Raw genomic sequence first — 16,144 nt, forward strand, 5'->3', positions numbered from 1 at the left:
GTTCCCAAATACTAATTTTCTGTACATGTTTCGTTATTTCTTGTGTATTTCGGACTATACCCTCCTAATGTAGCCGCGGAATTGTTCAGTACTATTACATATGTACATCACTCGAAGTGAAAGTAAAAAACAGCACATGTGAACGCTACTGTTCTAGAATATGCGAGACTCAGGTTCTGGCAAGTTCTGCAGCGGTGGAGAGGATTCTAGTGCGTGGGTCGAAGTGTCCGCCTCAGTATAATAGTGGCCCCCGGTGAACTCGGCTCAGTATGTCATACTACAACAGTTCACGAAGTTACACTAAACCCAATAGGACACCGAGCTTCAGTGACGGTGGTTTACCGGATATCGGGGACACCCGATCGAAACTCTCGTACGATAAGCCAAACTTTAGTGACCGATTTCGAAGCTTCTCCCCTAGTGCGAAAAAATCCGGGGAAGAAATCCTGAGAGATCTTAAGGATCAATTAAGAAGGGAAAGTGATATGTTCTTCAGTCATTCCCCGCCAAACTGGGGGTTTAGTCCAAAATCGTCTATGTTTTCAAAGGTAAGTTTAACACTTGCTTTTCACTTTGGTTGGGTAATTTCCTTCCTTTTCAGTAGTGATTATTAATAAATGAAGTCGTGATTGGAAGAGAATGTTTCATAGTTATGGTAACTGAATTCCGAAACTTCAGATATTCCTTATGGTTATAATGAATGTGCCATTTAACAGCTTTGCTGTGATTTTTTTTGAAGGTTATGAACTTCATAATGTTGGTATGATTGTGTAAATTTATGAGGAGAAAATTTGTATTCGAAATGTTGAACAATTTTACAAAATGCTTTGTCCATGTGTCACGATTTTGGCGTCAATGTTTGGATGTTATCGTAAACACTGGCAGTTGTATAGAACGATGCCAAACATTATGAAATTGTTGGCAACTGCAGAATAATATCTCAGAGATAGATATACTTTTTTTTTTTATTTCACAAAACAGGAAATTAATTTACTGCAACAGCGAATGAATTTTAGTTGACGTTCAAGTAATGTGATATCATGTACACCTTGTCCTAAAGAATGATGGAACATTTTGTCTCGCAATTACATTTTCTGCCACGGATGGTAGAGGTGGGGGTAGGAGGACAAGACACCTTGATGTCAGCATCAGCTGTAGGCCATTGTGACCCAGGAGCAGCCGATCCTCGGGAGTGGGTTAGGCGCCGGCATAACAACACCCACCCCCCGTAGACGACAGGAAGTGCATGATTGAATGTTCCCCGTGAGGAGCGGCCCTCCGTCTGTCTTTCCCTACACCCACCCCACCCTACACACCCACTTCACCCTGCTACACCCACTCCACTTTACTCCACCCTGACACCCACACCTACACTGTCAATCAAGTCTCTGTCGTGGTGCCTTGGACCAGCCAAGCCAGCCTGTGTTAAATCAGCCAACGTTTGCAAGACGTTACGAACTGACTCATGAGTAAGCTTGCCTGCTTAACCATCATGCGTCTAAAATGAATATATATATATATATATATATATATATATATATATATATATATATATATTTATATATATTCCAGGATTCCATTTTCGAGGCTCCTGCAATTCCAAGGTTGCACTCCAGACAGTAGCAGGTAAAGGAAGGACAACAGTTTCTCTGGTGACTAATAGATTATAATAATAATAAAAAACAAGGTATGAAAATCGGGCATACGGTGTGCTGGGTGTTGTACTTTGCAACAACACCAACATTTTTAGGTGAAGAATATGTGGCACGCATTACTGGTGATTCACTAGTGGGGGCGGAAGGGGACTAATGATTCCCGTATGTTTTCGGTCGCGTGAGTTTGTAAACTTTTTTTTTTTTAAAGAAGTCGAAAACCTGTGGGAATACACTGAAAAAGAGCTCATCATTATGGAAGAAGTTATATATCATATGATTTGTGACTAAGAGTCATTGCTATGACCAGTCTTATGTAATATGAACTTCTAGAAAGGCTTAACAGTTAAAAACGTTTTTGGTATTTATAGTAATAATATTAACATTTAGTTACATACGGGGTTCGTGAAATCAAACTTTAAACTGTACTCACTGTTTATTACAGTTTTCAGGCATGATGATCAACCTAACTTAGACGTTTTTATCTTAACTGTTTAACAAAGTCAGTTAATATCACTTGTAAAGAAGCAAATCGGTAAATTAACTCCAACTTTTTTTTTTTTCAGTCTGAGCTTATTTCTCACGGCCGCGATATTGGTTCTCTCTTTTCGTACAGCTATTACTTTAGCGTCACCCCTAGAGAGAGTGATGGGTGCTTGCGTGTCATCTTACGTTTAGTTTAGGCTACATTGCGTTTATTACCACAGTTGGACTCTTCACTTATATAGTTTTTTTCCCCGTTTTGAAACAGGTCTGTCGTCACTTAGGGAACAAGTGACACTTATTATTTTTCCTTAACTAACTCGTGATTAATGCTTCTTTGTAAGAAAGGTAATTATTGTTTATATATATATATATATATATATATATATATATATATATATATATATATATATATATATATATGATTACTTAAATCTTTTATGTGTGCATTTGTATATTTACCTGTATGGTAATTGCACACATACAATTAAACAAACTCTTTGGTTTGCCATACTTGTGTGTGTGTGTGTGTGTGTGTGTGTGTGTGTGTTAGGGCCAGACTGGTGCCAGAACTATGCCACCCCACCCGGGCTACGATCAATACCACGCCCTACTCGACCTTAACTCCTCTAACGCTATCTCTCTCGCATTCCCCTTCTCCATGCCCCCCATGAGCCACCGGCTATTACACGCCTTCTCACGCAATCAACGTTAAACCTCCACCACTCTCTCTCTCCCCCCCCCAAACCTAATCCATATGCAGTGGTCATTTATATATCTCACGCATTTGCTACCATATATTCTCAGAAGCAGCTCGTTTAGCGCCTTCTCACGCATTTATGGTCTCAAATGAGGCAGTTCGTGCAGCGAGAGACTCACGCATTTTGTCTCAATAACATTAACAGTCTCTCGCATTTTATGCCACGACCTTTTTAAGAAACTGCTGTTACACCGTTTCTCACGCATCTTACATATTTGCTGTGGTTAAGCATTTGCTCTGCGGCATTATCATGCTTTTCCCTGGTGTTTGGTGTTACACTTCGCGTCACGCATTTTCTGTTATACTGAATTTGAGGTCACACGAATCGCATATTCTTATATAGGCTACGATGTTGCATACGATCAACATTCACGCCACCTTTACCCATATACTGACGACGCTTGCCGTCTCACGCATTTTATGTTATAGTGTTACAGTTCACGCATTTCATGTTACACAGTCTCATGCACTGACTGTCATTTAGTCTTGTGCATTTCATGTTACGTTCCTAAGCAGTGACTGCCGCACGAAGACACCACTCGATGCTGCTCAAACCTAGCGCATTGTTACCGTTTCACAGTAATTTCCATATTCCGTGTTACGTATTCATTTGCCACCCTATGTCTGACTCACTTCCTGTTGCACGCCGTGCTATTCATCTGTCGCTGACATACAGTCTCACGCATTCGCTGAAGTGAGTCACGCACTTGGTATCATGATTCTCTAAAACACTTGTTACACGCTCGACCTCACGCATTTGCTCCCGCGCTTACATGCCATGACTACCTCAGGGATTTGCTAATTCATGCTTTTCACCGTATTTATAGCTCCCGCATTTACTGCCACGCACATTTCCAACATCATAGGAGCGTTAAATCTTCTAGCCTCACGCCTTAACTGCGTATTTTAAAAAGAGTTCTGTGAATGATAGGATTTGGGCGAAGGGCAAGGTAAACCCCCTGCGTCCATTGATTTTAGTTTGGCATTCCGCGGCCGAGAATGTATATGCGACGAAGTTTTACGTGATTTTTTTTTTTTTCCAGTGGAGGCAGTATTTCTGGGAAGGCCTTGACATGAGGCACAGAGTATTGTGCGGGCGTGGGTGAGGAATAAGGTGGTGTTTGTATTGGGCGTGGGCTGGCCCACTGTGCCACCCCAGACTCCCCGTAATTTGGGCTGACCTTTCGAATTAGGGTGTTGCTGCTCACAGCTGCTGGCTAGGCTGCTGACAACAGCCCTCAAGACAGGAGCTGGGGCAGACTGGCGCACCTAATTTATTATGTAACACACACACACACACACACACACACACACACACACACACTATATGGCCAAAGGAACAATAAATCAACATGCAGAAATTAATTGTTAGTTTTTACAGAGTCGATGATTGCAAAAACAAAGTGTTTGACCTCGTCTTTGTTTACAGCTTAGTTCAGAATTGACAAAATGTAACTTTTAACAATAAATAACATGCCGAGCCACACATCTATATAAGCATACTACAAAGCAGCAGCTAATGTGCAATATTATACCCTTAAAACAAAAACAATACTACCGGGTAAGTAAAGCTAATTAAAAGCCCAAGAGATAAGGACCAAATATAAAGAAAATAAATATCGAATGGAACACACGCGGAATGAGAAAGCTCAGTGTATCTGGCTATATACGGCAGGTGAGGGAGGGAGGGAGAGAGAGAGAGAGAGAGAGGTGGCCGGCAGCGCCATTTGAGGAGAGACTGTACTGAACAGAGTAAATTGCATGCGGCGCCCTCCACCCACCATGGCTGAAGTGGTGGGCGTGAGCGAGCTGGAGGAGGACGAGGATGCTGGGCGTCTCCTGGTTCACTCCGCCATCGTAAAGTCACTCCTCCATTACATAATCACCCTCCTCTTACACAATCACTCCGCTAAAGTACAATAACTCCATCATAGAATCACCTTCCTCACAGTCTCCCTACCATGCTATAGAGTCAGTTCACCTCTCCCTCAGTTACCCTACCCAACGTATAATCAATTCATCATTATAATCATCCCCTGACAATCGCTTCCCCTCACCACCGTAATCACTCGCATTACCTCACAGTCTAACCGTCTCACCACCTCATCCATCACTCATCACCTCACAATCGCTCCACTAACGTACAGGCTTGGAGGCCAGTCTCGTACGAGAAAGTAACGCCGTTGAAAATAATTTCCACACTGTAAACTCAATAGGAGGACAATGAGCTCATTTTATTTGTAGGTTTTCGAATTGTTTTTTACGTTATTTCTTTCGTTATATTAATTTCCAAAAAATGAATAAGTAATGGTCAATTCTTTCCCGTTTTAGGAGAAATTTCCTGTTACCACTGCATTATTATTATTATTATTATTATTATCATTATTATTATTATTATTATTATTATTATTATTATTATTATTTTCATTATTATATATTATTATTATTATTATTATTATTATTATTATTATTGTTTTATTATTATTATTATATTATCTTTATTATTACTGTGAAAAAAAAAAATACAAAGAAGAAATCAGTCATTCAGATGCTCAGCAGCGCATGGTATATTATCTGTACTAATATTTGTGTATCGAGGCTCAAGATGGTGGTGAAAGGAGCAAAGTGGTCTAATCATTACTTTACAAGGACAGAACTTCATCCTACTTGGCCTCGATTCAACTCATTCACGACGACTTCTTTTTTTCGTTTGAATATACTCCTTGTATCTCCCAGTTTCGCTGCTTGTGATGGTAGCTTATTATTCACGACCTCGGGTTACGGCCCCCTTTCCCTTTCCCGTTAATTTACATAAATTAAGGTCTCCCACGTTACAGTGTCATTTGATTTATCACTTCCGCCAGCGTTATCAGAATGACTCGACCCGTATCATTTACCGTTCGCTTAGTTCTCCATCCTACTGCCTTTTGGTTAAATGATATTTATCAGTCTTTTCGCCATCACGTCACGGCATGGAACCAAGCGATCTACTGTATCGTGTACACTGATACAGCATTTACGAAGGACGTTTCGATTTCGTCGTTATGCAATGGCAGTGTTGCCATTAACTTATTACGGTATCGTATTGTTGGGCTGTGTCTCTCGTTATGATAATGTCTCCACATTACATTTGTTTATGAATTCATTCAGTTCTTTTACTTGACGTACTGCTCGTCTCTGTCTTTTCCACCTGTTTTAGATAGCAAATCTTTCATTTGAAACATTCTGCAAGCTCAGCTCCCTTCTCAAAATATATTATCTTTAAATGAAACTCTCGTACCCTTCTCTCCTCATTGAGAGTGATACTCACACTACTAATAAACACGGGTGGGTTTTGCCAGTTTTAATGTGCTTTGATCCAATGATTTATTCATGTCAGTTCAGGGTACGTGCCCTTATCGTGTAGACTGACAGCGTCCACTTCTTTAATCTGAGCGTGTTTAACTCTATTTGCTTCCATGGCGAATAATTTCCTTATTCTGCGTTCTTTAACTGACTGCCGTCGCCTCGGTGCAGTAATATCTTGTTACATTCCTCATAAGTATTTTTTTTTTATTTTTAAAGAAAAGTGATTATCTTTTGTTCCATAATTCTTTAGACAAAATTCGCGAATGCAGGAATATGTTACTGCATCTACACTAAAACCATATTATTATTATTATTATTATTATTATTATTATTATTATTATTATTATTATTATTATTTTGCCTGAAGTACATCCTAGCCGCTCATTCGCTTGTGTTTTTCCACTGTATATTTTTTTTCCCTCCTTCGTAACCATTTGATGTGAATGCAATTTCTGGTGGAAACTCTTTTCAGAGGTTTGATATCTTAAACGAAGTAATCAGTGACGTGATCACACACTGACCAGTCACCAGCCTCACTGTATTAAGTCATTACTTGGTGTTATCTGACTAAACCTTTACTACTCACTGTTTTTCATAGCTGTTCTTCTTGCCTTCACTGCTCCTTTTAATATTTTCATAATCGTTATCATCATCATCATAAGAGCAAGATATCTGCTGCATTATTCTTGTTTTGGTTTATCAGCTCCTGTTTCTACATTTTCATAATAATAATAATAATAATAATAATAATAATAATAATAATAATAATAATAATAATAATGATAATAATAATAACAATAATAATAATAGCAATACTCTGAGGGATCAAACATATATAGAAAAATGGCCACCTTGTGTCGGAGTCTTAAACTTGCATCCATATCAATCATGTCTGATGATGTGGAAGTTATCAATTTCATTTCCATTCGTACGTACGTACGTACGTTCAGGTACTACACAACTTACGAGCATCAAGGTCTTATAATTATTGTTCCCCCCTACACGAGTCTGAATATTTTGAGTTCCTCCACTTTTATGATTTTTTTTCCTGAGATACATGAGTGAGAACCATAATTGTTATTATTATTATTATAATAATCAATTTATTGCACGCGCGCGCGTGTGTGTGTGCTTTGAAATTTCTTACGCACCTTTCATCTTTCCCTCCAAACATCAGATATAAATATAATGTTCACCTAGTGTAGCATTAAGTGCACTATTCTGCACACCTTCTAGTTATATTTTCGAAAGCTCTTCCATTTATGTATTGCTAGTGAGGGCGGGACTCTTACTGGCATTTGCACTTAAGCTTTATTTATTGGATTCTTCGATGCCTCGAGCATCGTAGAGGATAACTTGTTTTTCTTTACATCTCGAAGTTGTAATATATGAAAAAAAAAAAAAAGATCAGAGGTGAAAGCGTGGTTTATAAGAGTGTGCAGGGTGGGGGTGTAGCCTAACCTGCATAGATTTTAAAACGGAGTTATGGGGTAAAAACCTTAAATTTAAAGTGTTTTTATATCATCATAGATTTAAGTTATCTGGTAAAATTCTAGGATGAAATCTGATTTCTGACACATGGGTGTATGCTCCATAAACAACCCAGAGAAGCCACACAACATTTTAGTTTGAGATGTTGATGTCGACCGACTTTTATCATCGCTTTCGTCAACATATACACAGTATGATTTATAATCCACGACTGCACAGAGATTGGCAAGAGTCAGGACAATATATATTTATACATTATCAGCTTCGTTCCTTACACTGCTTTCGTCTTGTTTTTGGATGATATACACATGAAAAGTGAGGAAAAAAAAATCTCACGTGCTCAAAGCATTTACTTTTCGGGGTCATCCGAGATGTCATCTTGTATTATAACAATTTAAAACATTCTTAGCGAGTGCCAGATGGGCGAAGATGAGATTGTAACGTTTCTACTGAAAGTTCGCTTTTTCGAACAATTCCTGGACAACTTTGAAAAATAATGGAAATTTTTAATACATCTTTGAGGCAACTTTCGTTGCTGAATTCCGCCTTATGGAACATTAATAAGAAATATAATTTTCTAAACAATATCTCAAGAACAATCACATGCCGTTTTTCTGTTTGATATCAGATTCACAGACACTAATTTAACATTTATCGTCCTTGCTGCCTTAGACTTTGTTTTTTTTTTTTTTAATGAATCAACAGGAACATTTGTGTTAGTTCACCATCTGCCCATTAAGTGGCGGGGATCTGTACAAACTGGGCGCAAGCCGGCCATAGGGAGGCGTCTGTGAGAGGCTGTGGGGGACGTCTGTTTCAATGGCGGTGGTTGGGACGGTTGTCACACTGATCTCTTTCATCAAGAAGAAGACTCATGAATGTACAATGTGTTACGCATGTTTGTATGCTTAAGCAATTGCGCCAAGTGTTAAGATTACGGGAGTGCATGATAAGAACTACCGATGATTCATACTGTGGGCCCCCCTCCCCCCAAAAAAAAGAAAGAATTTCCAAAGATCTTTAAAGTTTTTATCATTATGTATATCGTACTTTGCTCAATCCTGAATGATAATGCCCAAAGATGAGACGTTAGAATGGATACATTAAGTTGTAAGATATATAGTAAAAGAGGTAATTATGATGGTAAAGGGTAAAATTTATGCGATGTATAAAGGGTATGCATATTTGTATAAAGTGTAGGATAACACTTTGTATGTAGAGTAGAAAAAATAACACTACGTACATCTGTCTGAAGGTTATTATAACACTATGTATAACCTAGCGTAGACCACCTGCTCTGGCGAGGTTATGGTGGAGCTACATAGTATAAAGGGAGTGGCTACACTGTAGTACTTCCTCCATTTTGTGTATTTTGTCATCATAGTATTCTCATGTTACAAGCGGTCGAGATTTTATTCACAGCAGTTCAAGGCAGTGGTGCTGATGATCTTACGTGTGTTAACATTCCTCTGTATTTTTAAAGATGATGTACAAGACGGCCCCATTCACAAATCGCACATTTGCGTGCCAAAAGCATCTTGTCTTATGGTAATGTGGTTGTTGTTTTATGAGTCAGGTTTTACGATGACTAGTTACTAGCACTGCTGCTCCAAACATGACTTTTACGCCAAAAAACAAAAATCTTGCCACTATCTCGTTAGAAACATTAAGTGAATTTAATGGAGAAGCAGGGGTAGGATAGACGAGAATACAATTTTCTGATTTAAAACTCCTAGAGCAAAAATATTCAGACGTAGATTAAATTTAAACTGACTGATACTGAAAGATGTGAAATGGTATACGCAAAATACCGATGGAAGAGCTGATTGAAAGGTGTAAACAATGGGCAGGTTTTTTGAAGCAGCTGTACTCGAAACTGTGTGAAAGTAATAGAAGAAATGTAACGTTTGGAATGAAAAGTAACCCACACTTATCAAAAGGAAAATATTTAGAGATTAAACTGAGTGCCAAGGGAGAAAGACCATTTTCATACCACCCATCTCATGCTCTGCTCGTATCTGCCTCACTTAGAGATAGCGTATTAATATGACTGACACTTCTTTGAGTACGGCTTTTTTTTTTCGTTCTTCACTTTGATCACGATGAAGACGATGATTGTGGCTTTAACATGTCCTCTATGAAGAGGAGGAGGAGGGGATTAACCAACCTGCCATGTCTCCTGCGCTATGGGATAACACTCTCCCTAAGCCTCTCAAGTGGATTCCGGAGACACACCAACCAAAGGAGAAAGATTTATAGGTTTGGAAGCGAACCTATAAGTCACTAACAGAGAAATGTCTTAACGCTTATGCACTAGCCTATGATTTGGTGCAACGTACGTTTATATTTCTTATTCTCCGTGGGATTTTTTTCTATAAATCATTTCTCAGTTGTATATATTTTAAAGTAAAACTCTCAAGAAGTGATTTTTTTTTTTATATAGTTTCTTATTATTCATATTGGGCGTAGAACAAGTGTTGGTAATGTTAAAGTATGACTTAAAGGAAGTCCATTTTTATCGTTTTTTTTTTTTTCATCTTTCAGATGCCGTTATTATGAGCACCGGACAAACCGGGTGTCCAGTATCCACTAAATTGAATCGGACACTTCATAGAAACCAATGTTTAATTATTCCGAAATAAAAAGGCATTCAATAACCTAAAATTAGGGAGACATATATTTTGGGTTAGGGCAGGTTAGGCAAGGTTAGGGGCTATGATTACAGATGTTTTTGATTAACGATGCTTCGGAATATCTGTGTTCATGTCGACAATCCCTCACGCACTCCGGAGATTCCAACCCCCCAGAACGACTGACTGTGGTAAATTGTGTAATTTATACATCGCGTAAAAACTTGTAAGTGATGGACTCCATGGAAGTTTCCATTCATCTGCGAGGTATTTTACACGCTCTTTTCAGCATTTCGTCTCTATATAGTCCAAGGTTGATTTTTGCTAACGCTATTATGATTGTATTTTTGGACAAACCGACTTATTTGTTTGTTTTTATTTTTTGTCATATATGAAATTCACTCTGAAACAGAAATGTCATATCTTTGGAATTTGACCGTCATTCCTTTATGTTTTTCCTATTTATGTAGAATCATTACATAAATGCATTTCTCTTCCCGTTTTCTTATACAGAAAATCATTTAACCCTGCATGAAATTGTTGATATAAATTTTGAATGCTAGATTATAGTCATATCGATAAACGTTGTTCTGTGTTTTTTAGGTATTAACCTAATCTTATGCAGTGACCTCTTTTGAGCGCTAGAAACATGACATTTAAATGAAGTAAGTCCTGGTCCTAACCCTGCGCTCGCAAGATGATGATACCGTGGTATAAGACCTGAAGGCTATGTAAACTCGTAACAGATGAAGTGTGCAAGGAAGACGATCCGACACCAGTTTTAAACACGGAAGACCTTAGGTGTTTCATTCATTATCTTTGCCAGCCAAAGATAAATTGGGTAGCATCTTGAAAACTTCGAGAGGGGAATTGCAACAGGTCCTTTCGTAGCGCAACTGATTAGCCTATAGCCACAAACAATACGTGTGAACTTGACCATTAACAACCTCGTTGAACAGAACGTCTTCAAGCCAGACTAGCGAAGACCGAGGTATCACAAGTTAACACTAGCCAAATATATGCTTTGTTGAACTGTTCATGGCCATAGTTTTTTTTCTTTGCGCCAACTACCTTAATATACTATATTCGAGGCATGTTATATCTTTCAAAATATAATCATTCATGCTTTAGGTATCTCAAACAAGTGTCTTTTTGCTCGAAGTAGTCATAATGGCGAGAAAAAGGACAACAGACGTGGTGTGCAAGGGAGGATAATCGTACGGAAAAATCGAGAGATAAAGTCAGCTTGAGGGAGTGAGCAACTCTGGGCGTGCGCGCGCCGCCCGCACCCAACTCTTGTTTACTTTGCCGATATTTAGGTCCCAAGTGTTTGGCGCGCTTCCCCCCCCCCTCCTCTCTTCCTCCATATTGCCACCTTGCCTGACGCTTATGTCACTAAATTAGTAGTTATTATGGAGTGATTTCTCTCCACTTACACGGCAGTTATGATCGAGTAAAGAGTGAGCGACCAAATTAAGTATGGCATGGCAGATGGCGGTTGTGAGGCTGGGTGTCACTGGTTGCCCTGACTAATTGCCCCTCAAAGAATTACCTGTCAGTGGTGTAATTCAAGGACGTTGCCTGAGACTGTATGGCTGAGGAATCACATTTCAAGGACGTTGCCTGAGACTGTATGGCTGAGGAATCACATTTCTTTGTGGGTCTCAGATATGTTGTTGTGACTCTGCACGAGCAAGGGAAGGAAGTAGGACCATATATATATTTTTTTTTTCACTAATCAACAGCCTAGGACATAGGACCATTGTTTTTTTTACTGATCAACAGCCTAGTTTATATATATATATATATATATATATATATATATATATATATATATATATATATATATATATATATATATATATATATATATATATAAAGTCCGAAGTGACAGTAAATAGTGTTGACATCATCTGCGGATTTTTAAAGCCTGGCTTCGCTCTAACTCATCATCATCATCATCATCATCATCATCATAATCATCATCATCATCATCATCATCATCATCATCATCATCATCATCATCATCATCATCATAATCATCATCATCATCATCATCATCAGCTGTAGCATGTTCTTATGTTGTCTGGATGATGGCTACGTCATCAAGGCTGGTCACCCCTCACCAGTTGCAAGTACTGTCTTTCGCCGTGATCACAACCTGCGGTATTATTTTTTAAGTCTAGCGTAGTCTGAACCAGGTACCCATTTGATCGACCACCCCCTGGGTTGACTGTAGACCGACTGCCGTTAAAAGGATTCGAACCTATGCGCTTGACCCTGGGCGGCCCCCCGTGAAATGCCACGGTCAGGATCACTGATCGATGCACCACTATTTACTGATATCAAACTCAATTCAGCTCCAATAGGGACGGAAAGTGTGCAAACTAGGTTTCAGATTTCGGAGTTTAAGTTGATAAGTGAGATGCAAGAACCCGCATATATATATATATATATATATATATATATATATATATATATATATATATATATATATATATATATTATATATATATATATATATATATATATATATATATATATATATATATATATATATATATATATATACAATGACCTAGGTCTCTATGCACTATACATATGTGACCTAGGCCAGTACACACAGGTATATTTGTGATCTGGATCAGTATACACTAGTATATCAGTGACTTACATTAGTACACACAGGTATACCTGTTACTTGGATCGGTATACTCTGGTATATCTGGTACCTGGGCCAGTACACACTCACGTACGGGGGTTAGACTTACGAACTCAGAATAGCAAGTGATGTCAGCGGATGGAACCAGTGCTCTCTCTCTCTCTCTCTCTCTCTCTCTCTCTCTCTCTCTCTCTCTCTCTGGGACATGTCTGTTACCTAGAGCAGTACACCCACGTGCCGGGCCGACCTACACACTCAGAATAGCTAGTGATGTCAGTGGCTCGAGGTGGATAGATACGGGGGATGTTAAGTCATTATGGGTGTGTGTGTGTGTGTGTGTGTGTGTGTGTGTGTGTGTGTGTGTGGGCAGCTGGTGCTGGCAGGGGCAGGTGGGGATATGGCTCTCTTAGGATGGTGTCAGGTGCCGTATAACATCTTCCCCAACCCCTCCCTCCCCGCGCCCTAGCTCTTCTCCTCCCTCCCTCTGGGGACATGCTCAGACGTATATTTATACATGATACGTCAGGACGCAACACTTGCCGACCTTTAAACGCATGCTCTGCGACGTGTCCCATCCGTCTCATCCCTGGGCAGCCTTTCTTCCCAGCAGTTCAACCTTAACTTTCCCTCCACGTCCTCCCTGGTGCTCCCTCCCCACCTTCCTTCCTTCGCCACTATACGTTTACTTGAAGACGCAGTTCATTTACCCCTTTCGAGCGTGTGTATCATGTCACGCCGCCCCCAGTGTCCTAGTGGGTTTTTATTCAAGATGAATGAGATGAAGATAATAATAATGATAATCATAATAATAATTATGATAATGATAATAATGATAATGATAATGAAATAAAGATATTTTACTCGGACGAATGATAATGTGAACCAGCTTGGGTTGGTTAGGCACTTATCTCTGTGTTGGTTAGGTCTTGCTTCACATATTGTCGTAGACATTTAAGGTTTATGAAGTCATTTTACTACTGAGTACACTCCTCAGAGAGATTTAGCGGGTCCCCGGCAACTTTAAGAGCAAATGCAACACATCGTAACATTGTCTGGCCAACGTAGGTTAGCAGGACTTTTTTTGAAGCAACAGGTTGAACTGGCCGAGCTGGTTTATTAAGTTCCGCTTCCACTGAGAACGGAACATCATTGTGATCTCTCCCGGGGTAAACAAGCTGACTTTCCCCATTGTGTGTGTGTGCGTAAAAGTTGTCCACAATGATAACAAGGATGAAACTGCTCGCACGGCTGGTAGCGGTGATGACCTGCTGGTCTCCACCACGGACGCTGCCACTCACTCATCTTGGGGACTTGTCGCACGTCTTTCGGTGGGGGTGGGATGGGGGGGGGTTCACTCGCCAGACGAACGGCTCGTTCGTTCAGCTGGGACAATGAGGGACGCAACGGATCTCTTGTCAGACGTGTGTATACCGGCTTTTGTCTCGTTGAGGGGACGCCACGAAGGTCGTACGCATGCGACGCCTCGTCCCCCGGTGCGTGTGTGTGTGTGTGTGGCGCAAGACTCGACTTGGTGATGTTACTGGATACTGGTGAGGTCCTGGACAGGTTGGGGCTCCAGGCTCGGGTGACAACCCACCAACAACAACCCTTCCCTCCCCACCCACACAGGTGGGTGGGTGGTGGGGATCACCCACTCACCGCTGGAAAATTCCAGGCTCGGGCGACGATTCCAGGGCCGCGCCGGACAGGATCATGTGACGACCCCGGGGGGTACGGGGCGGGGCAGGCGGCGGGGGGCCGGCTTGGGGAATGGGGACCCCCAATCTCGGGTGACGATCTAGACGAGTATACAGAACCATGGCTTTCCGGCGACGCGTAATGGTGGAGACCGACACACCTGATAACTGGTGTCGCTACAGAGCTCCACCAAGTCTCCACTAACCGTTCGCCCCTCCTCCCGTGCGTGCAGCGACGCGGAGTATATGACGGCGTTCGCCCCTTCTCCCGTGCGTGGAGCGACGCGGGGTACATATATGACGGCGTTTTGAGCGAGTTGAGACCATTTGTAGGTAAGTTGATGCGCTGCGTGCGACGGTCGCCAGGAACAGTGGGGACTGTGAGTCAGCGGGCGCGGCCTTCACTCTGACCTCGATGTAATGGTTCCTTCATAGACCACAGCGATGTGTCCTCTCTCTCTCTCTCTCTCTCTCTCTCTCTCTCTCTCTCTCTCTCTCTCTCTCTCTCTCTCTCCAAGTGTTATGGACGAGGAGGAGGTGAGGAGGGGAGATGGCGGTCTTGTGACCTCTGTAATCCTTGACATGATGAGCATGGGGTGCACAGTGAATTTGCCGATGGTTACAGGCACAAATCAATCTTGTGGTCGAGTCTGCGTACATCTTTTAAAACCTGTTTCGTCACGAATGAATGAAGCATTTGATAGGTTCACTGCATCTTTCATCTTTGAAACCTATTTTGTCACGAATGAATGAAGCACTGGTTAGGTACTCTGCTTCGTCCATCTTTTAATACCTGTTTCGTCACGAATGAATGAAGCATTAGATAGGTTCCTCACGAATGAATGAAGCATTAGATAGGTTCCTCACGAATGAGTGAATCATTGAAATAGGTTCTCTGTCTGTCTCGGTGTCTGTTCACATGAAGCTACATTCAGTAGTCAGGTCAGGGAAGTAGACGGAAGACACCAGACACAAAAAGTGTAACGATGAATCACATAAACTTGTGCTGATCCATAGAAGCAGTGATTACTAGCCGTTTAAATTCGGCTGTATGTATAATTAGACCATCCTCTTTGCACAAATGTCCTGATTATTCACTGAAAAAAAAGACGAAATGAAAAAAAAAAGAATGTAGTTCGTACCATCATGATTGTTCACTGAAAAAAAGACGAATGCAGTTCGTATCGTCATGATAAAACGAAATGCAGTTCGTATCATCATGATAAAACGAAATGCAGTTCGTATCATCATGATAAAACGAAATGCAGTTCGTATCATCATGATAAAACGAAATGCAGTTCGTATCATCATGATAAAACGAAATGCAGTTCGTATCGTCATGATAAAACGAAATGCAGTTCGTATCGTCATGATAAAACAGGTGAAATGAAATCTTGAAACAGAGTCCAAACATCAAGGGG

At 40.5% G+C, this 16,144-nt stretch overlaps 1 protein-coding gene across 2 annotated transcripts in view; it reads left to right on the forward strand.

Moving 5' to 3' along the window:
• The first annotated feature begins 218 nt into the window (after nt 1-218).
• The window catches only part of LOC139754545 (uncharacterized), a 37,379-nt gene continuing 21,453 nt past the window's right edge, over nt 219-16,144 (forward strand). The window contains exon 1 of one of the 2 annotated variants that reach the window (XM_071671865.1): nt 219-548. In XM_071671865.1, the coding sequence (XP_071527966.1) occupies nt 270-548 (279 nt within the window). In that variant the 5' untranslated portion in view covers nt 219-269. The remainder of the gene's footprint in view (nt 549-16,144) is intronic. The other variant, XM_071671867.1, reaches the window with a different exon arrangement.

Source organism: Panulirus ornatus, chromosome 17 (assembly GCF_036320965.1).
Source record: "Panulirus ornatus isolate Po-2019 chromosome 17, ASM3632096v1, whole genome shotgun sequence".
Lineage (NCBI taxonomy): Eukaryota > Metazoa > Arthropoda > Malacostraca > Decapoda > Palinuridae > Panulirus > Panulirus ornatus.